This window comes from Heterodontus francisci, chromosome 7 (assembly GCF_036365525.1).
Source record: "Heterodontus francisci isolate sHetFra1 chromosome 7, sHetFra1.hap1, whole genome shotgun sequence".
NCBI lineage: Eukaryota > Metazoa > Chordata > Chondrichthyes > Heterodontiformes > Heterodontidae > Heterodontus > Heterodontus francisci.
In genome coordinates, this window is record NC_090377.1 from 126,220,755 (window position 1) to 126,248,579 (window position 27,825).

At 43.3% G+C, this 27,825-nt stretch overlaps 1 protein-coding gene across 1 annotated transcript in view; it reads left to right on the forward strand.

The window, feature by feature from the left end:
- bard1 (BRCA1 associated RING domain 1) overlaps positions 1-27,825 on the forward strand; it is a 192,075-nt gene that overhangs the window by 108,721 nt on the left and 55,529 nt on the right. The window contains exons 7-8 of the mRNA XM_068036136.1: positions 24,184-24,292; positions 25,595-25,727. Of these exons, the coding sequence (XP_067892237.1) occupies positions 24,184-24,292; positions 25,595-25,727 (242 nt within the window). The remainder of the gene's footprint in view (positions 1-24,183; positions 24,293-25,594; positions 25,728-27,825) is intronic.

A 27,825-nucleotide genomic window follows, 5' to 3' on the forward strand; every position in this document is an offset into this window, starting at 1 on the left:
CCGAGTGGCTGGGTAGCACCACTACTGACTGAGCTGGCCGGGTCCTAAAGGGCATAGCTGCTAGACTGGGTATGCGGCAGGTGGTGGGGGAACCAACACGAGGGAAAAACATACTTGACCTCGTCCTCGCCAATCTACCTGCTGCAGATGCTTCTGTCCATGGCTGTATTGGTAGGAGTGACCACTGCATAGTCCTTGTGGAGACTAAGTCCCGCCTTCACATTGAGGATACCGTCCATCGTGTTGTGTGGCACTACCACCGTGCTAAATGGGATAGATTTCGAACAGATCTAGCAATGCAAAACTGGGCATCCATGAGGCTCTGTGGGCCATCAGCAACAGCAGAATTGTACTCGACCACAATCTATAACCTCATGGCCCGGCATATCCCCTACTCTACCATTACCATCAAGCCAGGAGAACAACCCTGGTTCAATGAAGAGTGCAGGAGGGCATGCCAGGCGCAGCACCAGGCATACCTCAAAATGAGGTGTCAACCTGGTGAAGCTACAACACAGGACTATATGTGTGCCAAACTGCATAAGCAGCATGCGATAGAGCTAAGCGACCCCATAACCAACGGATCAGATCTAAGCTCTGCAGTCCTGCCACATCCAGCCATGAAAGTGGTGGACAATTAACCTAACTGGAGGAGGTGGCTCCACAAATATCCCCATCCTCAATGATGGGGGAGCACAGCACATCAGTGCGAAAGATAAGGCTGAAACATTTGCAAGAATCTTCAGCCAGATGTGCCGAGTTGATGATTCATCTTGGCCTCCTCCTGAAGTCCCCAGCATTACAGATGCCAGACTTGAGCCAATTCGATTCACTCCACGTGATATCAAGAAACGACTGAAGGCACTGGACACTGCAAAAGCTATGGGCCCTGACAATATTCCGACAATAGTACTGAAGACCTGTGCTCCAGAACTTGCCGCGTCCCTAGCCAAGCTGTTCCAGTACAGCTACAACACTGGCATTTACCCTGCAATGTGGAAAATTGCCCAGCTATGTCCTGTACACAAAAAGCAGGACAAATCCAACCCGGCCAATTACCGCCCCATCAGCCTACTCTCAATCATCAGTAAAGTGATGGAAGGTGTCATCAACCGTGCCATCAAGCAGCACTTGCTTAGCAATAACCTGCTCAATGACGCTCAGTTTGGGTTCCGCCAGGGCCACTCAGCTCCTGACCTCATTCCAGCCTCGGTTCAAACATGGACAAAAGGGCTGAACTCAAGAGGTGAGGTGAGAGTGACTGCCCTTGACATCAAGACAGCATTTGACCGAGGATGGCATCAAGGAGCCCTAGCAAAACTGAGGTCAATGGGAATCGGGGGGGAAAACCCTCCGCTGGCTGGAGTCATACCTAGCACAAAGGAAGATAATTGTGGTTGTTGGAGGTCAATCATCTGAGCTCCGGGACATCACTGCAGGAGTTCCTCAGGGTAGTGTCCTTGGCCCAACCATCTTCAGCTGCTTCATCAATGACCTTCCTTCAATCATAAGGTCAGAAGTGGGGATGTTCGCTGATGATTGCACAATGTTCAGCACCATTCGTGACTCCTCAGATATTGAAGCAGTCCATGTAGAAATGCAGCAAGACCTGGACAATATCCAGGCTTGGGCTGATAAGTGGCAAGTAACATTCGCGCCACATAAGTGCCAGGCAATGACCATCTCCAACAAGAGAGAATCTAACCATTTCCCCTTGGCATTCAACAACATTACCATCGCTGAATCCCCCATCAACATCCTAGGGGTTACCATTGACCAGAAACTGAACTGGAGTAGCCATATAAATACTGTGGCTACAAGCGTGGGTCAGAGGCGAGGAATCCTGAGGCGAGTAACTCGCCACCTGACTCCTCAAAGCCTGTCCACCATCTACAAGGCACAAGTCAGGAGTGTGATGGAATACTCTCCACTTGCCTGGATGGGTGCAGCTCCAACAACACTCAAGAAGCTCGACACCATCCAGGACAAAGCAGCCCGCTTGATTGGCACCCCATCCACAAACATTCACTCCCTCCACCATCGACGCACAGTGGCAGCAGTGTGTACCATCTACAGGATGCACTGCAGCAATGCACCAAGGCTCCTTAGACAACACCTTCCAAACCTGCAACCTCTACCAACTAGAAGGACAAGGGCAGCAAATGCATGGCAACACCACCATCTGCAAGTTCCCACACACCATCCTGACTTGGAACTATATCGCCATTCCTTCAGTGTCACTGGGTCAAAATCCTGGAACTCATTTCCTAACAGCACTGTGGGTATAGCTACCCCAAATGGACTGCAGCGGTTCAAGAAGGCAGTTCATCACCACCTTCTCAAGGGCAATTAGGCATGGGCAATAAATGCTGGCCTGGCCAGCGATGCCCAAATCCCATGAATAAATAAAAAAAAAAGCAAACTCATTTTTTCTTTTCACCAAGGAGAGTTATCTATGTATAACTGGGAACTGGGAGATTGAGAGAGTATTTACTATAATATGTGGGTTTGAACTCTGATATTATTACTAAGGCCTGAAGCTGTGGTTCCACAATAAGATGATTTTAAATGGGCTCTCAGCTATTTCTAAAGTGGAATTTGCCTTGATGTGAGTCACTCCTTTGTGCTTGGCCTTCCCGGAGGAGGAGCAATAGAATCAAATAAGTATCCAAATGCATCTGAGCAACTGAGGAGATCACGAGTTACCCAACTATCTAGACTAAACAAAGCGCACAACTCTCATTTTCAACTGTCTTGGGGAGCAGTGCTCCAAAAGATGCCTTCTGAGTTATGCTAGTTGCTGGAACTCGACCTGAAACTATCTTCAAGGAATGTTACCACTCTGTCCATGGAAGCTAAGGTATCATCCCCGCTGGAATTTTCTCTATTGGGATCAATGCAGTCTCATGCGACATTTCGCAATCCTTCATTGCATCAGGCTGGTGACCCTATACGTTACAATGATTAGTTTTGATGGTATTTTGTGAAAGTGTGGAATTTGGAAAACTGGAATTATTTTAAAAATGCACAGATTTATTGGCTGGCTGTTGGTGATCTCCTGTAGATATCTGCTTCATTATTTTAAAGTTTCATCAATCAATAACTTGCAGCTTTTATAACCTGCATTGAGGAAAACGTAACCTTACATGACGCTTTGGTGCTCAGGTCGACATTGGCCCATTCTACACAGCGGCAGATAAGCGTAAGAATTCGCAGCCATGCAGAGTTGTAGTAACTCATGTAATAGATGCTGATTTGCTCTTTCCTAACACAGTAAAAGAGCCCACTTCACTTGGGTCTTTTTAAACTAACTGCGAATAAGGTCTTTTGTAAATAGCCTAATTCAGATACTTCCTAGTTTTCTGCCCCACTGTGCAGCACAGCGCATTTATCAAAGTGAAATCATTGCTATCCAATACAAAACCACTACTGCATCAGGGACCAGGTGCTGCCCAAGCATAGAGGAGATTGAATTCTATTCAGGTCATTGGTTCCCAGGTAGATGGAGTATTTAGTAGTGTTTTAACTCCCCTTAGTTCAAACTCTGCTGTAGGAATAACAAATGCACAGCCATCTGTCTCCATACATAATAACATGGTTCACCATTTAAAAGGTGAATGCTAATTAAGTCAACAAATGTATTATTCTCAAGAGGTGTTTGTTAGAAAATGTACTTTATTGGAGAAAACAATGAACTCAACCTCAAAACTTCTTACACCTTGGCAATCTAGAATGCCCTATGGATTTAAAAACAAAACAAAATTAAAAATGCACTGCACGTCTCTCAGTATCAAAAAGCAAGAAACTTGGGGTGGTGTGGGGTCTGCACCTGAAATATTTAATCTGGGTCTTGTACTTCTCAGAAGCTGACAGACCTGTGGACATAGTCCACATTTACAGCCTTTACAATTTTCCACGGTAACAGAGCAATGGTTTTTGCACTAGTGTGACGGAGTAAACAGACTCTGGGCAACTGCCTACGAATATTAATCACCATTGCTGGCCTGGTGGGGTGGGAAATCGAGCAGCCACATTGTAAGGAGAGCTGTTGATGTTTTTCCAAGTGCCTTGAGTGAGTGCGTTGATGATGTATACAGAGTTCTGAATCGCTAGAGAGTAGTAAATGAGCTGCAATTCCCATGATGCCCTGCTATGGTTTAAACAGTTGCATTTAATCTGAATGGAAGGCGTGAAACATTTGGTCATGTGCCAAATCTCTGTTCATTAGCTGTTGAGGGGCTTTCAGCTACGTGAAGCAGTGTTAAATTAATTATTATAATCATAGCCAGCAAACTGCATGAGTCATTTAATAAGTTTTAACTGTTATAATAAATTTGAATGAAAAGCGTATGTCAGAATTTCAAGCCGTGGCATATTAGTAATCTAATCAATGAAGCATGGCAGCTGTGTAATGCCCATTAAGAAGCTCATCAGAACTTGCAGTATGTGTCAAAAGCTGTTGTCATGAGTCCTGCCTCCATTATGTATATAAGCAATACTATATGATTTTTGAAGTGTTTGTACCAGTCTTTTGGTTAATGCATTGGTGACCAATTTGCAAGTGGATTTCCTTGCCAATTCACAGGAATCAATTTGCACAAAATCAGCCCCAAATATACTAAGTTTTGGTATTTGACTGATTTTGGGTTTATATAAGTAGAGAGTGCTTTCAAACAGATTTCTATATGCCAAAAGAAGAAAAAAATGCCAGTGTCAGCATATCAGGCACTTACTTTTATCTCATGATTAAAATGTAGTTGGTCAATTCTATCCTGTAATTCCCACTTGTAACTTCCAACACGTTCATTGCTTCAAAATCCTTGTCAGCTCCCTAACTTGCCTCTGGCTATTCTTGCCATACCCTGAAGCAATGCTTGCGTTCCACTTATTTCCCCAGTGAACGACAAGTACCGTTCTACAGTCTTCGTATTTATTGCATTTAGTGCAAGTTCACGCTTCAGTTATGAAGAGATTTTGTGGAAATGCACAAGGTGTCTGAATCAGGAGCTGTTCAACCATTCTGTGTCACGGATTTAGTTCAAACAATACATTCATTTCCATTTCATCGTTTCCTTTTCATTAGTTTGAATACCTATTTGCTTTCTTCTCAAATCGAGATCCAAGTCAGAAAGATGCCCTTGAGTTTCAGTGCTGTCGTCTGAAATTATCGTTCTGAAAGTGTAGAGCCCAAATATGGATGCAGTATTCTGATCCAAAGTACAGTCAGCAGTGACACAATGGTCGCTCTCCCATCTCTTGAGTCAGAGGTGGTGGGTTCAAGTCCCCCTCCAGAGTGCCACTCTGAGACCATAATCTCGGCTGACACTCCATGCAGTATTGAGAGAGTGCTGCACTGTTGGAGGTGCCGTCTTCCAGGTGAGATGTTAAACGAATTCCCTGTCTGCCCTTTGAGGTGGATGTAAAGGATTCCATGTCACTCATTGAGAGGAGTTGGGGAGTTCTCCTGGTGTCCTGATCAATATTTATCCCTCAGCCAACATCCCTAAAATAGTTAATCTGATCATTTATCTCATTACTGTTTGTGGGACTTTGCTGTGTATAAATTGGCTTCTGTGTTTCCTACATGACAGCAGTGACTGTACATAAAAAAAAGTACCTCAGAAGTACTTTACAAGCAATGAGGTTGTGAAAGGTGCTATATCAATACAGGTTTGTTCTCCTGCCAATGATCCCAAGAAATGAATTTGCCTTGTTAACTATATCACACTGTGGGAAACAATTTCCTCTGTCTCTTTCCTATTTGACTTTCTGCAAGGTCTTGCCCCTCAATATCTTAACTCTACTTTGATCAGGTATTCTCTTAACATTTGTTAGCATTAATGGCTCTATGCTAATCTTCTCGGCAATGAGATTTTGCCTTCCATACCAGTCTGTATCCTTTATTCCATCTGGTCATCTGCTTGATAATCCCTTCGTTACATGGTGGAATGATAGCTAACTCTTGAGTGTCACTGCTGTCTGGTATGACAAATGCGGTTTCCACTGTGAAAATGCCCAGTTCTAATGTTTTTTTAAATACTATTTATCTTTTCATGTATTATATTTACATAAGCAAATGTTATACTGTCTGGGGGAAAATGGGTAGATTGCCTGTTTTTCAGTACACCATTCCCCCTTCTATGCATATAATGTAATCTGTCAGTTCTCATTTACACTAGTTCCTCAAAGCACAGGGAGAGCATCTCTCTGTCAATTTGTTTATAGTCCCATGGGTTCGAAAGCTTGCTTTAAAATCTGCCTTGGGTTTGCATGCAGGCTCTGGTTTCTAAATCAAGTGCTTCACTTTGTGCATATTCCATCCAAATTTTCGCAAGAGGCTTCAGAATTTGGAGGTTATAAAATTCAGAATGCAGTAGCATTCGTGGCCCAGGTGAAGAAACGTGCAGAGCCAATTTACGAATAGCTGCCTTCCATCCCCATGAGGAAAGTGTTCCATATTTATAGTGTGGCCAACTTTTCATACCTTCTGGAATTTTAATTTGCCGTGAAGCTCTGATGGTGGTTTATTCAGCAGAGCCATCAACTGCGAATTATTTACGGCTATTTTTATTAGCTCCTGATCTCGTACCAGCTCCATACTCGAACTGGTGAATTGCCTTCATGAAAGGTTCAGGTGGCTCAATGCTGCTGGGCACAAACAGTTCCTGCTAGGAGAAAGCTTGTCCCAGCAAAGTATCCTACCCTCCTTCATCAGATGGTAGCTCCCATAGAGAATCATGTTGCCAATCAGACCACTTGTGTTGTGTTCTGTATGCTAATGTAGAAATGTATTACAGGCAAAAGTAGAGCCCCACCCCTCCCCCCTTCATTTTTTAAGGCTCAGTAGAAAATTTTCATGATTATGTTTGAAAGATGCTGACACCTCACAGTTAACCAGCAAACAGTTCTTCTATGGAGAAATATTGGAATGGGGTATTTTAGAGTTTAATATAATTGTGCTAAGTTGATGTCAGTTAGCAATGAAACCATAAACAGCGAGTCATTTATCACACTTATGCTTCAGGTTATTAGAAAAGCAGAAGCACCCTCTTGAGTTTGTGTTCTCAGTATTGTTTTCTTTGCTGTTCTCAAATAAGCTTCACTGGGGATTAGGGTTTATGTAGTATTCAAAATCTTTGGTTGGTACTTGTCACAAAATCATAAGCTTATTTGGGGAGGCGGTGGCGTAGTGGTATTTTCACTGGACTAGTAAGCCAGAGACCCAGGATATTGCTCAGGGGACATGGGTTCGAATCCCACCACAGCAGAAGGTTGAATTTGAATTCAATTAATAAATCTGGAATTAAAACCTAGTCTAATGATGGCCATGAAAACATTGTCAATTGTTGTAAAAACCCATCTGGTTCACTAATGTCCTTTTAGGGAAGGAAATCTGCTGTCCTTACCTGGTCTGTTCTACATGTGATTCCAGACCCACAGCAATGTGCTTCACTCTTACATGCCCTCTGAAATGGCCGAGCTAGCCACTCAGTTGTATCTAACCGCTAGGAAGTCAATAAAGATTAAAACCGGACGGACACCCGGCATCGACCTAGGCATCGAAAATGACAATGACAAACCCAGCCCTGTCAACCCTGCAAAGTCCCCCTTAATAACATCTGGGGGCTTGTGCCAAAGTTGGGAGAGCTGTCCCACAGACTAGTCAAGCAACAGCCTGACATTGTCTATAAGGTATGATTCTGTGAGTATGACTATGTCCCAGACACTACCATCACAATCCCCGGGTATGTCCTGTCCCACCGACAGGACAGACCCAGCAGAGGTGGCAACACAGTGGTATACAGTAGGGAGGGAGTTGCCCTGGGAGTCCTCAACATTGACTCCGGACTCTATGAAGGTCAAACATGGGCAAGGTAAACCTCCTGCTGATTACCACCTATCGCCGTCCCTCAGCTGATGAGTCAGTACTCCTCCATGTTGAACACCAGTTGGGGGAAGCACTGAGGGTGGCAAGGGTGCAGAATATACTCTGGGTGGGGGACTTCACTGTCTCATCACCAAGAGTAGCTCGGTAGCACCACGACTGACCGAGCTAGCCGAGCCCTAAAGGACATAGCTGCTAGACTGGGTATGTGGCAGGTGGTGAGGGAACCAAAAAGAGGGAAAAAGATACTTGACCTCGTCCTCACCAGTCTGCCTGCCACAGATGTATCTGTCCATGACAGTATTGGTAGGAGTGACCACCGCATAGTACTTGTGGAGACAAAGTCCCGCCTTCACATTGAGGATACACTCCATTGTATTGTGTGTCACTACCACCCATGCTAAATGGGATAGATTTCGAACAGATCTAGCAATGCAAAACTAGGCATCCATGAGTCGCTGTGGGCCTTCAGCAGCAGCAGAATTGTACTCAACCACAATCTGTAACCTCATGGCCCGGCATGTCTCCCACTCTACCATTACCATCAAGCCGGGGGACCAACCCTGGTTCAATGTAGAGTGCAGGAGGGCATGCCAGGAGCAGCACCAGGCGTACCTAAAAATGAAGTGTCACCCTAATGAAGCTACAAGCCAGGACTACTAGTATGCTAAACTGCATAAGCAGCATGCGATAGACCGAGCTAAGCGATCCCATAACCAACGGATCAAATCTAAGCTCTGCAGTCCTGCCACATCCAGTTGTGAATGGTGGTGGACAATTAAACAACTAACTGGAGGAGGTGGCTCCACAAATATCCCCATCCTCAACGATGGGGAAGCCCAGCACAGCAGTGCAAAAGATAAGGCTGAAGCATTTGCAATAATCTACAGCCAGAAGTGCCGAGTTGATGATCCATCTTGGCCTCCTCCTGAAGTCCCCAGCATCATAGATGCCAGACTTCAGCCAATTCGATTCACTCCTCATGATATCCAGGTACTGCCTGTGTGGAGTTTGCAAGTTCTCCCTGTGTCTGCGTGGGTTTTCTCCGGGTGCTCCGGTTTCCTCCCACAAGCCAAAAGACTTGCAGGATGATAGGTAAATTGGCCATTATAAATTGTCACTAGTGTAGGTAGGTGGTAGGGAAATATAGGGACAGGTGGGGATGTTTGGTGGGAATGTGGGATTAGTGTAGGATTAGTGTAAATGGGTGGTTGATGTTCGGCACAGACTCGGTGGGCCGAAGGGCCTGTTTCAGTGCTGTATCTCTAATCTAATCTAATCTAATATCAAGAAACGACTGATGGCACTGGATACTGCGGAGGCTACGGGCCGTGACAACATTCTGGCAATAGTGCTGAAGACCTGTGCTCCAGAACTTGCTGCACCTCTAACCAAGCTGTTCCAGTACAGCTACAGCACTGGTGCCTACCCAGCAATGTGGAAAATTGCCCAGGTATGTCCTTTACACAAAAAGCAGGACAAGTCCAACCCGACCAATTACTACCCCATCAGTCTACTCTCAATTATCAGTAAAGTGATGGAAGGTGTCGTGGACAGTGCCATTGAGTGGCACATGCTTAGCAATAGGGCGGCGCAGTGGTTAGCACCGCAGCCTCACAGCTCCAGTGACCCGGGTTCGGTTCTGGGTACTGCCTGTGCGGAGTTTGCAAGTTTTCCCTGTGACCACGTGGGTTTCCGCCGGGTGCTCCAGTTTCCTCCCACAGCCAAAGACTTGCAGGTTGATAGGTAAATTGGCCATTGTAAATTGCCCCTAGTGTAGGTAGGTGGTAGGAGAATGGTGGGGATGTGGTAGGGAACATGGGATTAATGTAAGATTAGTATAAATGGGTGGTTGTTAGTCGGCACAGACTCGGTGGGCCGAAGGGCCTGTTTCAGTGCTGTATCTCTCTGACTCTAATAACCTCATTGCAGGGGAGGAAGAAGAGTGGCAGGGCTATAGTGATAGGGGATTCTATCATAACGGGTAGAGATAGGTGTTTCTGTGGCCACAAATGTGACTCCAGGATGGTATGTTGCCTCCATGGTGCAAGGGTCAAAGATGTCACGGAGTGGCTGCAGGACATTCTGAAGGGGGAGGGTGAACAGTCAAAGGTCATGGTACACATTGGTACCAACGACATAGGTAGAAAGAGTGTTGAGGTCCTGCAACAAGAATTTAGGGAGCTAGGAGCAGATTAAAACTCAAAGGTTGTAATCTCTGGATTACTCCCAGTGCCACGTGCTAGTGAGTGTAGGAATAGGAGGATAGAGCAGATGAATACGTGGCTGAAGACATGGTGCAGGAGGGAGGGCTTTAGTTTCCTGGATCACTGGATCTGTTTCTGGCAAAGGTGGGACAAGTTGGATGGGTTGTACCTGAATCAGAACAGGACCAACATCCTTGCTGGGAGGTTTGATAGTGCTGTTTGGGGGGTGGGGGGGGGGGGGACGGTAATTTTAAACTCATTTGGCAGGAGGATGGGATACAGAGTGGAGGTACAGTAGGTGATGCACAGTCAAATATAGAAGAGAAACTGAGTCAGTCTGAAAGGCAGAGCAAATATAGACCTGTTAAGGCACAAGCGAACAATGCTTGGCTGAATTGCATCTATTTTAACGCAAGGAGTCTTACTGGTAAGGCAGATGAATTGAGGGCATTGATTAACACATGGGAATATGATATTATTGCTATCACAGAGACATGGTTGAGGGAAGGGCAGGACTGGCAGTTCAATATTCCAGGGTATGGAATCTTTAGGTGTGACAGGGGACAGTGTAAAAGAGGAGGTGGCATTGCACTGTTAATCAAGGAGTCAATTACTGCAGTAAGGAAGGATGATATCTTAGGTTCCTCAAATGAGGCAATATGGTAGAACTTAAAAGCAAAAAAGGAGCAATCACTTGGCTGGAAGTATACTACAGGCCTCCAAGCAGTCAGGGAGAGAGAGAGGAGCAGATATGTAGGCAAATCTCAGAGAGGTGTAAAAATAATAGGGTAATAATAGGGGATTTCAACTTCCCCAGTATCAACTGGGATAGTCGTAATGCAAAAGGCTTAAAGGGGACGGAATTCTTAAAGTGCATGCAGGAGAGCTTTTTGAGCCAGCATGTAGAAAGTCCCTACAAGAGAAGGGGCGGTACTGTACCTAATCCGAGGGAATGAAGCCGGACAAGTGGTAGAAGTGTCAGTGGGGGAGCATTTCGGGGATAGTGACCATAACTCTGCAAGATTTAAGGTAGTTATGGAAAAGGACAAAGAGGGACCAGAAATAAAAGTACTGAATTGGGGGAAGGCCAATTTCAATTTCATAAAACAGGATCTGGCCAAATTGGACTGGGCGCAGCTACTTGTAGGAAAGTCTACATCAGACCAGTGGGAGTCATTCAAAAAGAAAATAGTTCAGGGCCAACATGTTCCCTTAAAGGTGAATGGTAGGACCAACAAGTCCAGGAAACCCTGGATGTCCAGGGATATTGAGGATGTAGGGGGGTACTTAAAGTAATTAGGAGAGCGAAGGTGGGATATGAAAAAACACTGGTGGGCAAGATGAAGGAAAATCCCAAGACGTTTTATAAGTATATTAAGGGCAAGAGGATAACCAGGGAAAGAGTAGGGCCCATTAGGGAACAAAGTGGCAGTGTGTGTGTGGAGCTGGAGGACATGGGTGAGGTTTAATATGATTACTTTTCATCTGTGTTCACTGTGGAGAAGGGCGATGTAGGTGTAGAGATCAGGGAGGGGGGTTGTGATATACTTGAAGAAATTAACGTTGAAAGGGAGGAAGTATTAGCTGTTTTAGTGGGCTTAAAAGTGGATAAATCCCCAGGCACAGATGAGATGTATCCCAGACTGTTATGTGAGGCAAGGGGGGAGATAGCAGGGGCTCTGACACAAATTTTCAAATCCTCTGTGGCCACAGGAGAGGTACCAGAGGACTGGAAGACAGCGTATGTAGTACCATTTATTCAAGGAGGGTGGCAGGGATAAACCAGGTAATTAGAGGCCAGTGAGTCTAACATCAGTGGTAGGGAAACTATTGGAAAATATTCTGAGGAACCGGATTAATCTCCTCTTGGACAGGCAGGGATTAATCAGGGATAGTCGGCATGGCTTTGTCCAGGGGAGATCGTGTCTAACAAATTTTTCGAGGAGGTGTAGATGAGGGTAAGGCAGTTGATGCAGTCTACTGGACTTCACTAAGGCTTTTGATAAGGTCCCACATGGGAGATTGGTTAAGCAGTTAAGAGCCCATGGGATCCAGGGCAATTTGGCAAATTGGATCTAAAATTGGAAAGAGGCAGAGGGTGATGGTCGAGGGTTGCTTTTGCGAGTGGAAGCCTGACTAGTTGTGTACCACAGGGATCGGTGCTAGGACCCTTGCTGTTTGTAGTGTACATTAATGATTTAGACGTAAATATAGGATCAGTAAGTTCGTAGATGACATGAAAATTGATGGTGTTGTAAATAGTGAGGAGGAAAGCCTTAGATTACAGGACGATATAGATGGGCTGGTATGATGGGCAGAGCAGCGGCAAATGGAATTTACTCCTGAGAAGTGTGAAGTAATGCATTTTAGGAGGACTAACAAGGCAAGGGGATATAAAATGGATAGTAGGGCCCTAGGAAGTACAGAGAGTCAGAGGGACCTTCGTGTACTTGTCCATAGATCACTGAAGGCAGCAGCACAGCTAGATAAGGTGCTGAGGAAGGAATATAGGATATTTGCCTTTAATAGCCAAGGCATAGAATATAAGAGCAGGGAGGTTATAATGGAGCTGTATAAAATGCTAGTTAGGCCACAGCTGGAGTACTGTGTACAGTTCTGATCACTGCTCTATAGGAAGGATGTGATTGCACTGGAGAGGGTGCAGAGGAGATTCACTAGGATGTTGCCTGGGCTGGAGCATTTCAGCTATGTAGAGAGACTGAAAAGGCTAGGGTTGTTTTCCTTAGAGCAGATAAGGCTGAGGGGGGACCTGATTGAAGTATACAAAATTATGAGGGGCATTGATAGGATAGATAGGAAGAAACTTTTTCCCTTAGCGGAGGTGTCAATAACCAGGGGGCATAGATTTAAGGTAAGGGGCAGGAGGTTTAGAGGGGATTTGAGGAAGAAAAATTTCACCCAGAGGATGGTTGGATCCTGGAGGGGTGGTAGACACAAGAACCCTCTCAACATTTAACAAGTATTTACATGAGCACTTGAAACGCCATAGCATACAAGGCTGCAGGCCAAGTGCTGGAAAATGGGATTAGAATAGTTAGGTGCTTAATGGCTGGCACAGACACGATGGGTCAAAGGGCCTGTTTCTGTGCTGTATAATTCTGACTCTATTGACACTCAGTTTGGGTTCCGCCAGGGCCACTCAGCTCCTGACCTCATTAAAGCCTTGGTTCAAATATGGACAAAAGAGCTGAGTTAAGATGAGATGAGAGTGACTGCCCTTGACATCAAGGCAGCATTTGACAGAGTATGACATCAAGGAGCACCGGAAAAACTGGAGGCAATGGGAATGAGGGGGAAAACTCTCAACTGGTTGGAGTCATACTTAGCTCAAAGGAAGATGGTTGTGGTTGTTGGAGGTCAATCACCTCAGCTCCAGGACATCACTGCAGGAGTTCCTCAGGGTAGTGTCCTCGGCCCTACCATCTTCAGCTGCTTCATCAATGAGCTTCCTTCAGTCATAAGGTCAGAAGTGGGGATGTTCACTGGTGATTGCACAATGTTCAGCACCATTCGCGACTCCTCAGATACTGAAGCAGTCTGTGTAGAAATGCAGGAAGACCTGGACAATATCCAGGCTTGGGCTAAGTAGCATGTAACATTAGTGCCATATATGTGCCAGGCAATGACCATCTCCAACAAGGGAGAATCTAACCATCTCCCCTTGACATTCATAGAGTCATAGTCATAGAGAGATACAGCGCTGAAACAGGCCCTTCGGCCCACCGAGTCTGTGCCGACCATCAACCACCCAATTATACTAATCCTGCATTAATCCCATATTCCCTATCACATCCCCCACCTTCCCTCAATTCTCTTACCACCTATCTGTCCACAATCTACAAGGCACAAGGCAAGAGTGTGATGGAATACTCTCCACTTCCCTGGGTGGGTGCAGCTCCAACAACACTCAAGAAACCCGACACCATCCAGGACAAAGCAGCCCGATTGATTGGCACCCCATCTACAAACATTCACTCCCTTTACCACCGATGCACAGTGGCAGCAGTGTGTACCATCTACAAGATGCACTGCAGCAAAGCACCAAGCCTCCTTTGACAGCACCTTCCAAACCCGTGACCTTTACCACCTACAAGGACAAGGGCAGCAAATACATGGGAACATCACCACCTGCAAGTTCCCTTCCAAGGCACACACCATCCTGACTTGCAACAATATCGCCGTTCCTTCACTGTCGCTGGGTCAAAATCCTGGAACTCCCTTCCTAACAGCACTGTGGGTATACCTACCCCAAATGGACTGTAGTGGTTCAAGAGGCAGCTCACCACCACCTTCTCAAGGGCAATTAGGGATGGGCAATAAATGGTGGCCTGGCCAGCGACACCCACATCTCCCAAACGAATATAAAAATTTAGTTTTCTAGAGATAACAAGGAGAGGAAATCTTCAGCTTGGCTCCGTGGTAGCAATCCCACTTCTAGTTCAGAAGGTCTGTGGTGTCAGACTTGCGCACCAGGACTGTATTGGGTTCCATATTGTCAGAGGTGCTGTCCCATGGATGAGATATTATACGTTCAAGTGGCACTATCCAAAGAAGAGGAGAGAATTGTCCCAGTGGCCATTCTTCCCTCACCCAACAACCCCCCAAATGCAGATTCATTGACTATTCACCTCATTTCTGTATTTGGGACCTTCCTGAACACAAAATGGCTGTCACATTCAGCTGCCTAACAATGCTCCTATATTACAAAGCAATTCATGTATGTGAAACACTTTGGGATATTATGATAGATATGATCAGGAGCTATACTTTCTTATGCATAAGGCAGTAGAAGCAATCCCTGCCATTTTTATTCTTAGCAATCCGTTCTCTCTGAGCTCATCACAAATGATGAGCTTTTAGAACCTTAACTTTGTAGTCCTAATCAGATCCAGATACTGAAACAAATTGGAGCCCAAGTATGATGAACACCCAGTTGTTTGCAGTTCCATTACTGAAGCATAGAACCTTTTTGTTTAGTTGCAAAATGCCCTTTTGCACCATATTTCCTTAATAGAATTGATTGAAGATTATCTGTGAAATGTTAGTATTTTTCATATATATTTATAGTGGAAATTGAGAAAAACCTTCTGTTTAACCTTGTTCACCGGACTGTAGTCAATTTATAGCTGTACTGCAAGCATACGACAATGAAGGCTACTGTTAATTAGACCATTAGCACTTTTCCATCTCAGATGAGTGGAGGTCAAATTCACAGGTCCCTAGTGAGCCCTTAAAAAGTCATACTGCACATATATTGAATAGCAATGATACAGTTTAATGTCTTCAAGGATGTTGACTGTGGCAGGAATCTGGGATCAGGAACTCAGGACGATGTGGTTTGTATTTGGATTAATATAAAGCGTGTAATCCTAATCAGTTTTAGCAGTGAAGCAATTTGATGAGTGGATAGTTTTAAAAGTGCAAGGAATGCTTCTGAAAATAACCTTGATTAAAGCTGAACCTCAGTCAAACTAGCTCCTTTATAAGATTGCCTATTATGCTGAACTTGTTAGCCAGTTTGCAGTCAAAGCTGTTCATAGTCCAACTCTGGTAATAAAAGGAGCTGAGGCCAGATGTGGCTTTCCAACTCCCCCAGCGGAGCTCATCTAATTGAACAGATTCCAGGTATGGAGCACAGGCCATCAGGTTGATGTGTATGGTTCAGTGTGATACTAAGCCTTTTGGGTATGGTAGTCTGATGGATATTGTGACAGAGTTTGTGACCTAAACCCGGGTGTAGCAAGTTGTGAAATCGAGCTCAACAAATCTGACAATTTGGGGGCTAGCATCAGAAAAAGGTAACCATGAAAGGCGCTGAATTGTTATAAAACGCCATCTGGTGCATTTGCGTCCTTCAGGAATGTGAACCAGGTCTGTCCTTATTGTGACCAGTCGTATACTACTTGGCTATTATGTGTGTTAGATGTACAAATTTAAGACACAAACTCATCATCTGCAACTATTAAAAAAAGAAATGCAGCGTCCTGAGTTCTTGGCTCCAAATTCCTGCTGCAGCCACCCATCTTTCAAAACATGAAACTGCATCCTTATTATTTGCCACATGTGGTGTGGGACTTTGACCTTTCTCCCGAAACCTTGTAGGAAAAATTGCACTGAAGGTTACCCAGTGTACATCGGTGTGATACTCAGTTCATCACCTCAAATTGCTCCTGCTGTTACTTTTACAGTGGGAGACCAGTATCCACAAGTGCTTCACCTTGGTAGTACATAGCTTAAAGTGCTCTTCCTGGGCATGACCAAAGATGGGAAGAACAAAAGGATAGATGGAAATTAGAATGTTTTTATGCAGGGAGCTACCCGGGATGCACTGCCTGACAGAGTGACAGAATAGTAAATTTCAAAAAGAGGATTGAATATATGCTTGTAAAAGAAAAAAAAAAAATTATTGGTTATGGGCAAAGAGGAGTGGGATTAACTGGGCAGCTCTTTCAAAGAGTTGGCACAGGCATAATGGGCCAAATGGCCACCTCCTGTGCTGTATGATTCTATGAAAATTTACTCAGCATTTGTCGCAGTAAAGGGCACCTAGAACAAACATTTCACACTCTTTCTAATCCAAGTCCCTCCCAAACAAGGGATGGCGCAGTCTTCTAATAATTCACTGTATGAGAACCATAGAAACCAGCTGTTGCACAGGAGTATTTTAATAGTGTTTTCTCTCGTATAGGGAAGGAACCATAATGTGCGTGAAGCCCAAAGCCATACTGCATTTTGATAGAGAAGCAAATTGGAAATGGCCTATGTAATTGCACCTTTATCGCCATTTGTACCTGTTAGTTTAGATCTTGTGTTTTAAAGCCAACAGGTGTCATTCCATGAAAGTAGCAAAACAATTAACCCAATTTTTAAAACAACCTCAGAATTGTTACAGTGCAGAAGGAGGCCATTTGGCCCACCGCAATTTACGTAGTGCCATTCCCCGCCTTCTCCTCGTAACCCTGCACATTCTTTCTTTTCATATAACAGTGTAATTCCCTTTTGAATGCTTCAATTGAACCTGCCTCCACCACACACTCAGGCAGCGCATTCCAGACCTTAACCACTCGCTGCATGAAAAAGTTTTTTCTCATGTCGCTTTTCCTTCCCTTACCCATTACTTTAAATCTGTGCCCCCTCATTCTCGATCCTTTCATGAGTGGGAACAATTTCTCTCTATCTACTCTGTCCAGATCCTTCATGATTTTGAGTACCTCTATCAAATCACCTCTCTGCCTTCTCTTCAAGGAAAACAGTCCCAACTTCTTCAATCTATCTTCATTCCTGGAACCATTCTCTCCAATGTCCTTACATCTTTCCTAAAGTGTGGCGCCCAGAACTGGACACAATTCTCCAGGAAAACCTTAAAGCATTGGCAGAATTTAAGCAACTCGCTATTTTAAAAAAAATAAGTGTTCTTTGTGTGCTTATTAAGGTGAGGTTATGCTTATGCTGGGCAATGAAACACTTCCTATTTACAATGTCAGCCAGTGAGGGGGCAATGATGGAAAATGGTAAGCATTGGCATGGCCTTAGGTGGGCCAGTGTACCTTCCTCAGTTGGGTAGTGCTGTGTAGTATATGGACCTGCACATTAGGAGGAAATGCATTTTTAAGTTGTGATGGAGAAGATTTAAATACAGTGATTCGAAATGCAATCACAAAAGTACATCATTTGATAACCACTGCCTTACACATTTGAGAGTTAGAACAAGCACTGCATGGAACAAAAATAAGTCTCAATGAACCAGCCCAGTGTGACAAGTACGTTAGTGTATTGACAACCTGTGACCCAGTGATGTCGGTCATGGCTTCTCCCCTGTGGTTCTGTATGGGCTGAACTTCTATCTTAACCCACCTTCTTGGTATGAGTTGGGGGCATGGAAGGATCAAGTGTAAATCACGTTACATTTGGGTCATTGAAGTATAGTAGAATGCTGAGAATAATTGGTTGCGTAACACCAAAGGACTAAGAGAGGCATAGGTAGAAAATTTCTTACTCAACAGGCAATTGTTGGGTTGGCCCTGTGGCTCAGCTGCCGAACCATACAGGCCAAAAGTATTCAGGTCCTCCTCGAATCAGTGCTGAGTTTGCTGATGTCAGGGTGCCAGTAGGAGTGCTGCAATTGGTGTCGGGGTCTGAAGGCTGGAGAGAGGAAATCAACCAGAGAGTTCCTTTTTCTGATCACTTTTGTGATTTCTGTTAGATGAGAATAGATTCTGGCTTGACCGTGTGATCCTGCCATTTCATAAGCTTGCCAATACTCAGTTTCTCAGCTTGCGTAACAAGAATGCCACTTAGAGGATAAGTTAAAGATGGCTGATGCTTATGGTACCGCAAGTAACTGACCTTCACCAGCTGCTGGGTTACTTAAAAAAAAATTGGCACTCTTGAAATATGTCATGTTTATATGTCTATAGACAATGTCGCATCAGTAGCTTAAATTCCAACTTTCATAACAAGTAATTTCTCTGTCACCTTCTGGGTCCCTTTCAAAAATGGGTCTATTAGAAACTGCCTGTGCTCAAAGTGTCCAGTGTTAATAAATTTAAGATTCTGTGTATGTCAGGCACTTAAGGGCGGCACAGTGGCGCAGTGGTTAGCACCGCAGCCTCACAGCTCCAGGGACCCGGGTTCGATTCCGGGTACTGCCTGTGTGGAGTTTGCAAGTTCTCCCTGTGTCTGCGTGGGTTTTCTCCGGGTGCTCCGGTTTCCTCCCACAAGCCAAAAGACTTGCAGGTTGATAAGTAAATTGGCCATTATAAATTGTCACTAGTATAGGTAGGTGGTAGGGAAATATAGGGACAGGTGGGGATGTTTGTTGGGAATATGGGATTAGTGTAGGATTAGTATAAAATGGGTGGTTGATGTTCGGCACAGACTCGGTGGGCCGAAGGGCCTGTTTCAGTGCTGTATCTCTAATCTAATCTAATCTTAACAGAAGTTTAAGCACAAAAATTAGACCAGGTTTCATTGTAATTCTGGAGAAAGCTAAGACATCTCAGTAAGTTATCGTGCTGTTAAATTGCTATTTTTGCATCAATACAGAATGATTTCAGATGTATATTCCTACAAATCCAACAATATACCTTAGTAATCAGATTGACAATCCCATTCCTGAGCATACTTAACAGTAGGACCACCTCAGGAGGTTTTCCTGGGGTTTTGCACTGAGTGCAGTTAAGTGTGAAGCCACATTTTAAAAGTTCCCATGCACAACATTTCGAAAGTTCCCATGCATACACTTAGCCTCTAATCACTGGGCAGAGTTGATGCACAACAGTTTAACACACATGCCATCTGTACATACTATATAGGTACCTGTGTGAGACAGGTTTCTGTGAAATAATGATGCCCTTTAAAAGTGTGCAATTATATATTACATAGAATGTACAGCACAGAAACAGGTATTCGGCCGAACTGATCCGTATCAGTGTTTATGCTCCTCTCCCACCCCTCTTCATCTAACCTTATTAACATATTTTTCTATTTCTTTCTCCCTCGTGTTTATCAAGCTTCCTCTTAAAAGCATCTGTTATTTGCCACGTTCAAACCACTCTGAGTAAAGTTTCTCCTGAATTCCTTATTGTCATAGTCATTTACGGCACAGAAGGAGGCCATTTAGCCCATCAAGTTCATGCTGGCTCTCCACGGAGCTATGCAGTCAGTCCCACTCACCGGCTCGATCCCTGTAGCCCTGCAAGTCTATATCACTCAGGTGGTCATCCAACTTCCTCTTGAAGTCATTGATCGTCTCCGCTTCCATCACCCTTGTGGGCAGCGAGTTCCAGGTCATTACCACCCGCTGTATATTCCCCCCGCATCTCTTGCCCAAAACTTTCAATCTGTGTCCCCTAGTCCTTGTACTATTTGTTAATGGGAACAGGTTTTCCTTGTCTAACTGATTTAAGTCTGTCATAATCTTGTACACTTCCATTAATTCTCCCCTCAATCTCCTTTGTTCGAAGCAGAACAAACCCAGCTTTTCCAACCTAACCTTGTAACTAAAATCCCCCATCCCTGGAACCATTCTAGTAAATCTCCTCGCACACTCTCAAGGACTCTCTCATCCTCGAAAGTGTGGTGACCAGAACTGGACGCAATACTCCATTTTATAAAGGTTCAGCATAACTTCCATGCTTTTGTACTCAATGCCTCTATTTATGAAGCCCAAGATCCCGGATACTTTACTAATCACTCTCTCAATATGTCCTGCCACCTTCAAAGATCGATGCACCTGCACCCCCAGGTCGCTCTGTTCCTGCACACTCTTTAGAACCGTGTCAATAAGTATATATTGCCTTCCCCCTCTCCCCCTATTCCTTCTGCCCAAATGCATCACCTCACACTTGTCAGTATTAAATTCCATCTGCCACCTCTCTGCCGATTCTGCTAGCTTATTTATGTTCTGTTGCAGGCAGTTCATATCATCCTCGCTGTTTGCTGCACGTCCAAGTTTGGTGTCGTCAGCAAATTTTGACATTCTACTCTGTATATCACATCCAAGTCATTTACATATAATCGAGAAAAGCCATGGTCCCAGTACTGATCCTTGGGAAGCACCACTGTCTACCATTCTTTAGTCTGAAAAGCAACCATTTACTTGCTGTTTTCTGTCCATAAGCCAATTTTTTATGCAATTGGACAATGACCCTCCTATTCCATGAGCCTCAATTTTGTTAACCAGCCTTCTATGTGGTACCTTATCAAATGCTTTCTTAAAATCCATATAAACAACATCCACCACTTTCCCTTCATCAGCCTTCTCTATTACTTCATCAAAAAATTCAATTAGATTAGTCAGGCATGATTTGCCTTTTACAAATCCATGCTGGCCTTCCTTAATTAGCTCAAACCTCTCTAAGTGTCTGTTGATATTTTCCCTGATTATTGTTTCTAAAACCTTACCCACCAACAAATCTTACCCACTACTGATAAACTAAATGCCCTCTAGTTACTAGGACTGTTCTTGCACCCTTTCTTGAATACGGGTATCACATTTGCCACTCTCCAATCTTCCGACACCTCCCCTATATCCAGGGAAGATTGGAAGATTATGGTAATCCCTTCTGCTATCTCTACCCCCACTTCCTTTAGCAACCTGGGATATAAGCCATCCGGGCCAGGTGGCTTATCTATCCTAAGCATAACCTGCCTTTTTAGTACCTCCCGCTCTCAATTTTTATTCTATTCATTGCCTCTACTCTGCTTCTACTGTTATTTTGTCAGCCTCCATTTCCTTAATGAGTACTTTCTATCAGTGTTCACTAAGTATATTAGTCTTATCCTGCACCTCGAAGCATATATTACCCTCTTTGTCCCAAACTTCTCCTCTTACTACTCGCTTACTATTTACATGCCAGTACGAGATCTTTGGGTTCCCTTTTATGTTGATTGCCAATCTATTCTTTGCCAATCTTATTTTGCTCTTTACCTCCCCTCTTAACTTATTGTACATGGCATGGTTCTCACTTGATGAGTTCACCAGACATGCATCATACACCCTTTTTTTTATTTCATCATCCCTATCTCCCTTGTCAACCAAGGAGCCCTGTTCTTGGTTCTCCTACCTTTCACCCTTGTTGGAATGTTCCTAGCCTGTACCTGAAGCATCTCTTCCTTAAAGATAACCCATTGTCCTAATCCAGCTCTTCCTGCCAGTCTTTGGTTCCATTCTACCCTGGCTAGATCCCTTCTCATAACGTTGAAATTAGTCCTCTTCCATTCTAGACATCCTGCCTTATTTTGTTCCTTGCTTTTCTGCATTACTAGTTTAAACCTTTTGTTGATGATCACTTTTGTTTTTACCCAAGTGCTGTCCCACGACACTTGGCCCACCTCATTTCCTAGTGCCACATCTAGCAATGCCTCTTTTCTAGTTGGACTGAGAACTAGGAAGTTCTCCTGAACACTTCAGAAATTCCTCCCCCTCCTTACCCTTTACTCTATATAAAAAAAAATTATCCCAATCGATATTTGGTGAATTAAAGTCTCCCAATATCACTGTTCTATAGTTCTTGCACATCTCTGATTTCCCTGCAGATTTGCTCTTCTGTCTCTCTCTCTCACTATTTGGAGGCCTATAGAATACCCCTAGTAACGTGATTATACCCTTTTTGCTCCTCAACTCTAATCAAGTGGATTCTGTCTTTGTCCCTTCAAGGACATCCTCCATTTCCAGCACTGCAAAGTCTTCCCTAATAAGGACTGCCACCGCACCTCCCTTTTTTCCTTCTCTATTTTTTCTGAACATTTTTTCTCCTTTGTATGTTAAACGCCCAGTCCTTGCCATTTTTAGGCCACATTTACTTTACTGCCACTACATCATATTCCCATACTGCTATTCTTGTAGCTCACCAACCTTATTCACCACACTTTGTGTATTTACACACCTGCATTGTAATCTTGTCTTTCCATTCCTTGTAGTCATTCTCTGTTAGCTCTCATCTCACACAGAATTACTCCCTTCTCTAGTACTGTCTACGCACTCACTCTGACCCCACCCTAATACTTTGCTATTTCCTACTGTAGTATCTGTCTCTCCCAATTTTCTGTACACCTTGGTGTTCCTCTCTTGTATGATCTCCCAGTTTCTACCCCCTGCCAAGTTAGTTTAAACCTTCTCTATTGGATTTATTAGTAACCATCTTGTATTTATGGCCCCTAGTTGTTTTCTCCCCACAAGTGGAAACATTTGTATGTAAATGCTATCAAACCCTTTTACGAATAGTGTGGAGCTTGACTCGAGGTTTTCTTTCATCTGACTGCCAGCTTTGTTCTATACTAATTAAGTTAAAGCTGCCTAAGTTGATGCATTGATTAGCACTGAAGTACGATCTCAAGAAGTGCTGTTTCATTAGATTTCAACCAATTGCTTAAGTTACATGTGCCCATTAAATAATGAATGTGTTTTGGAAAAAATTGGCACTGAGGAAGCTTTCCCTTTATGTATGATCACTAAAATTTGCACAGTACTAAATACATGTTCAAAAATGGCACAAACCCATTTTTGCGCCAAATTAGTTGTATTTGCACAAGATTTTGATAATCCTGACTTTTTAGTACGCAAGAACATTTCCTTGTTTGTGCTGGGCGCATGTTTTTCAGAGGAATGCTTTTGTAAATCTTCATTGAATCACTCTGAGCAGAGTGAGAAATGTGGGATTAGCATTGAGATCTTGTATATGGGCTTCTAAGTCAGATTTTGGCAGCCAGCTGCTGATGTGTATGCAGTTAATTGCAGATTCCATAGACCAGTTGGAATCTGGTAGCCACTTGTCTTAACTAGAGTGACATTTGCAATATTCCAATCCAATGGCACAATCCCCGAATCTAGAGTGCTTTTGAAAATTGTGACTAACGTGTTTGCAATTTCCCCACCAGTTTCTTTTAATACCCCGGAATGGAAATCATTAGGTCCTGGAGGTTTATCTGCCTTAAGTCCCATTATTTTCTCCATTGCTTTTTTTTTAAACATGTTAACTCTAATAAGTTGTTCCCCTTGGTTATTTTTACCTATGTGTATGCATAGGGGTTTGATTTGGCCAACCTGCGACTCTTATGTACAATTTTCTTAAATATGCCTTGCAATTTTAAAGCACAGAAGGGGGCACTCTTAAAATTGTATAAATACATCAAAGCAATATTTCAAGTTCTTCTAAAGCACATTTTGCAATGAGGATTTTGGAAAATAGGAACAGAAGGTCATTCGCGCCACCCCCCACCGATCCTGTTCCGCCATTCAGTGAGATGGTTTTCTGTAAAATTTGTGAATGATCATTTTGTTTGTAGAAATTTGTGTCCTCCAAGTGTTAAATTGATACAAAATACTGAGCTGCTTGAACTGCGCGTCCTGTGCTCAATGTCTGAGATGGTGAATATGTCTTTATAGACTTTGCTTAGTATGTTTTTTGAATAAGGGTTGATTATCCAAAATGATCAAGCGTGAGTTTTCCCAAAAAATAGTGCTGTGAACAATTGAACCCTGGTTGATCGCATTTCATCATGTGTTTTAGGAATAAATCTGTCATGTACCAAGTTGCTGAAATGTACACTTTTAAATTGTCTCCTCAGCAATATCTTCGGTTTGCGGCCTGTTGATTATGCAGAATCTGAAGAAATGCGTAGAGCTCTGCAGCATTCCCCTAAAGATGAAGATCCAGTTGCTGAGCAGTGCTTTGCAGTATGTATTCTGTGATGGGATGTGATCCTTTTAGTGTTTAAGGATTTTTAGTATCCAGTAATTATCTATTCATTATTGTTAATTGTCTTTAACGACCAAGGCATCTTTTATTACTGCAATATTCTGTGAAGTAAGCCTTTTAACGGATACTGAAATGAAAATTTTAGCTCTTTTCAACACTGGTGTTGTCTAATTTATTTTGATCAACTGACTAGTGTGCAGTTCCACATACAATGGTAGGTTTTGGTACATCACCCATGTAGCCATTCTTGTATGAACATATTTGGTGACTGGATGCTATTCAGCCATGAAGGATGCCACCGACGAACCCAATCTCCCCTCACGATGTCTACATGCTTCAATGAATAGGAACAGATGGCAATGTACCCTCTATTTTTATTTTTTTAGGTTATATGGGTAATTTGTTGAAGTGCCCGTCCCCTTAAAAAATTTTTTTTTGCGTGGCAACTTTGAGGGGCCTGTGTGGGCTCAGCCACGCAGCTTACAGGAAACACTGAGTAGTGAGGGTCTGGAACTCACTGCCTGAAAGTGTGGTGGAGGCAGAAACCTTAATTGCATTTTTTTAAAAAAATGCTTGGATGTGCACTTGAAGTGTTGTAACTAGACGGCTGTGGAATAAAAGCTGGAAAGTGGGATTAGACTGGATAGCTCCTTTTTGGCTTACCCAGACACAATAGGCCAACTGTCTGCCTCCTGTGCCATAAATTTTCTGTGTTTCTATGTTCTGTGTTTCTAATGAGTACCCTAGCTAATTTTATTCGCTTTTTTTTCTCCTCCCTCGTCCCTAGCCCAGTGATTACACATTAGCTGAGATCGACTAACGCCATCTAAACAGGGGGCGAAACTGGGCTCTAAGCCACATTACATTGTGGAATTACTCATCCAGGGTGGCTGCATCTTTTAGTTCATTCATTTGGTTTCTTTAAATCACAATTAGCAGTATTACTGACCTGGCTACTGAGGGAGTAGTAACTGTTGGGGTCGGGGTCTGTAATGTTTACAGTCCATCGTCTTATAAGTAGTTGTATTTAGTCCCCATTCGCTGATTCCCTGCTCTGTGAAGGGTTAAGTTAGTACGAGCATTTTGTTGCATTCTTAAACTAATATCAGAGGAGGTGTAACTGATGGAATATTGGTTATGAGTCTGTGGTGCTCAGTTCCATGGTGTGTGTACATATTTAATCATGAAGGATAGATTCCTAGTGGTTTGCATGTCTCTGTATAGATGTTTATCTTACCTTATTTGAGACTAACCTGTTCTTTGTCCTTTTTAACGAGTAGGTAACTGCGAGCCAGCGGAGAGATGGGCCTATAGTGTTGCTGGGAAGTGGACTCCTACCGGCCAGCAAGAATAAATTTGACAAATTAATAAAGTTGCTGAATGCTGGGAGCTGCACTGAATTTAGTATGTCAGGTATGTTTCGTGGAAAAGGCATTCCGAATGTTGCCCAGCTAAGCTACTGGGGTTAAGAACATACAGCCATGTGATGGATGGAACTAGCAGTATATATTATTTTTTAAGATTTTGGAAATTACAAAAAATGTTGAAAGGGATATAGATCGATATTCGAGCAATGGTGCACTACATCAGTAAATAATTCAAGTTCCACAAACGCATAAAATAGGCAACGAAATCACCGGTCAATAGGCTCTTATACTTGCAAACTATGCTGACAAACTTTAATGCTGATAATTTTTAAGCTAACAGCTCTATAATTCCATAAAATACTGATATAAAAGAAATAATTGGTATTAAGGGTATGGAGGGCAACCTCTCTTATGTATAGGAAAAGTGTGAGCAAATATCAGCAAAAAGAAAGATGGGCAGAGGAAATGAGAGATTGAAGAGAGGGCATGAGGCCAAGTTAAGTTCAGAGTCAGAACATAAGAATGATGGGAGGGATACCTCAATCAAGAGGTTTGGAATGTGGAAGATCTCAAAGTTAGTAGAAATAAGACATACGAACATAAAAGAAATGATGAATAGGAAAAGACGCTTTGGTCCATCTAGCTTCTCCCAAGCATTATGTATTACAGTATATACACTCTCCACCCCACCCAAAACCATGTGCTCTATGGGAGGCGCAGAAAAGGAGATAAAAACCCAAACCAATTTGGGAAGAAAAATCTGTGGAAATTCCTCTCTGCCCCCGCCTCCCCCAAGCAATCGAAACTTGTCCAAGAGATTCCTCTGGCCCCGGTAATCCTATACAGGCCCTACTTTTTTTTTTAAAAAGGTGATCTTTGCTCCAGCCAGATAAAGCTCCAGCTCTCGCATGATGGAAGAAATCGAGGGGGGGTTCTTTACACGTTTATAAATTAATATGAATTACAAATCTGATGGATTTATGGAGACAGTAGTTGATGCTCCTTTTCAAGCGTAATGTTTGCTCAGGATAAACCAGACAAATCATGATGATGTGCCATGGTTTTTAATGAGAGACAGCAGAATGAAAAGCGCCATTGAACATAGCTGTAGCAATAGACCTGTTGGATAGGCTAGAGGGTATTTTTAAAAAAATCTTCCATGCCAGCTAAATTAACATTTGTTACTTCACTGGTACAACTGGGAAGGACAACAGAATGAACGTGAGGGAAAGGCAACTAAGAATTTGCCGAGACCATCTCAGCATATAGTGTTATTGTGCCATACGTGCATACTACATTGCAGGAGGTCGACAGGGAGCAGTAATCAAAAGACCCAGTGGGGGAGACATTTACAGCCCAAGAGTTAAGATTGAAAATTACAAAATTAGATTGACTGACTGAATTTTTGGGATGATCAGGTGAGCTAATTGATAAGTTGTGCCCACTCATTGAGAAGAGCAATGGGTTCTACATTAGTATTGCACTGATTAATGGAAAAGGTGAACTAGTGCCTTTGCTGAGGAGGAATATTGAAGTTGCCAAGAATAGTGACTTTGGCAGAAAAGAAATCAGCTGAAAGATTTTGGTTTTGTCTGACAAAAAACACTAAACAGTTTAAAAAACAAAGTTATGAAGATTAGGGGGTAAGTAGAGGGAGCTATTTTTTACTTACAGAAAATCCAATTCAGATTCAACACTCAAAATCTTTCCAGTTATGATGGGAAAAAGAGGGCAGTTAAGAGCAGCCCCTTAAAAATGTAAATAAGGAAATGGAGGATATATTAAATGATTACTTTGCATCAGTATTTAGAGTAGAGAAAGAGAGTAGCGTGCTGGACATCCCAAGGAAACTAATAGTAAATCAGGGACAGGGTGCAGTTAAATGAAGTTAAATCTGCTGGGGAAAATGATAGGAAGGCTTGGTCCTCATTTCTTGTCTTGCCCTTATTTCAGTGTTACAGTGCGATAAGCAGGATATAGTCAAGACAAGGCACCAGCTCTTGAGTCAGTACCATAGCCTTCATCGGATCATTCCTCTCAAAACTCCTGCTTATTTTCATGACCTCCATGATTGCTTATAAGTTTGTGCATTGTATTATATGGTGCATCACCCTGTCTTCTGGCTGTGCTTCCCTCAGCAGTCT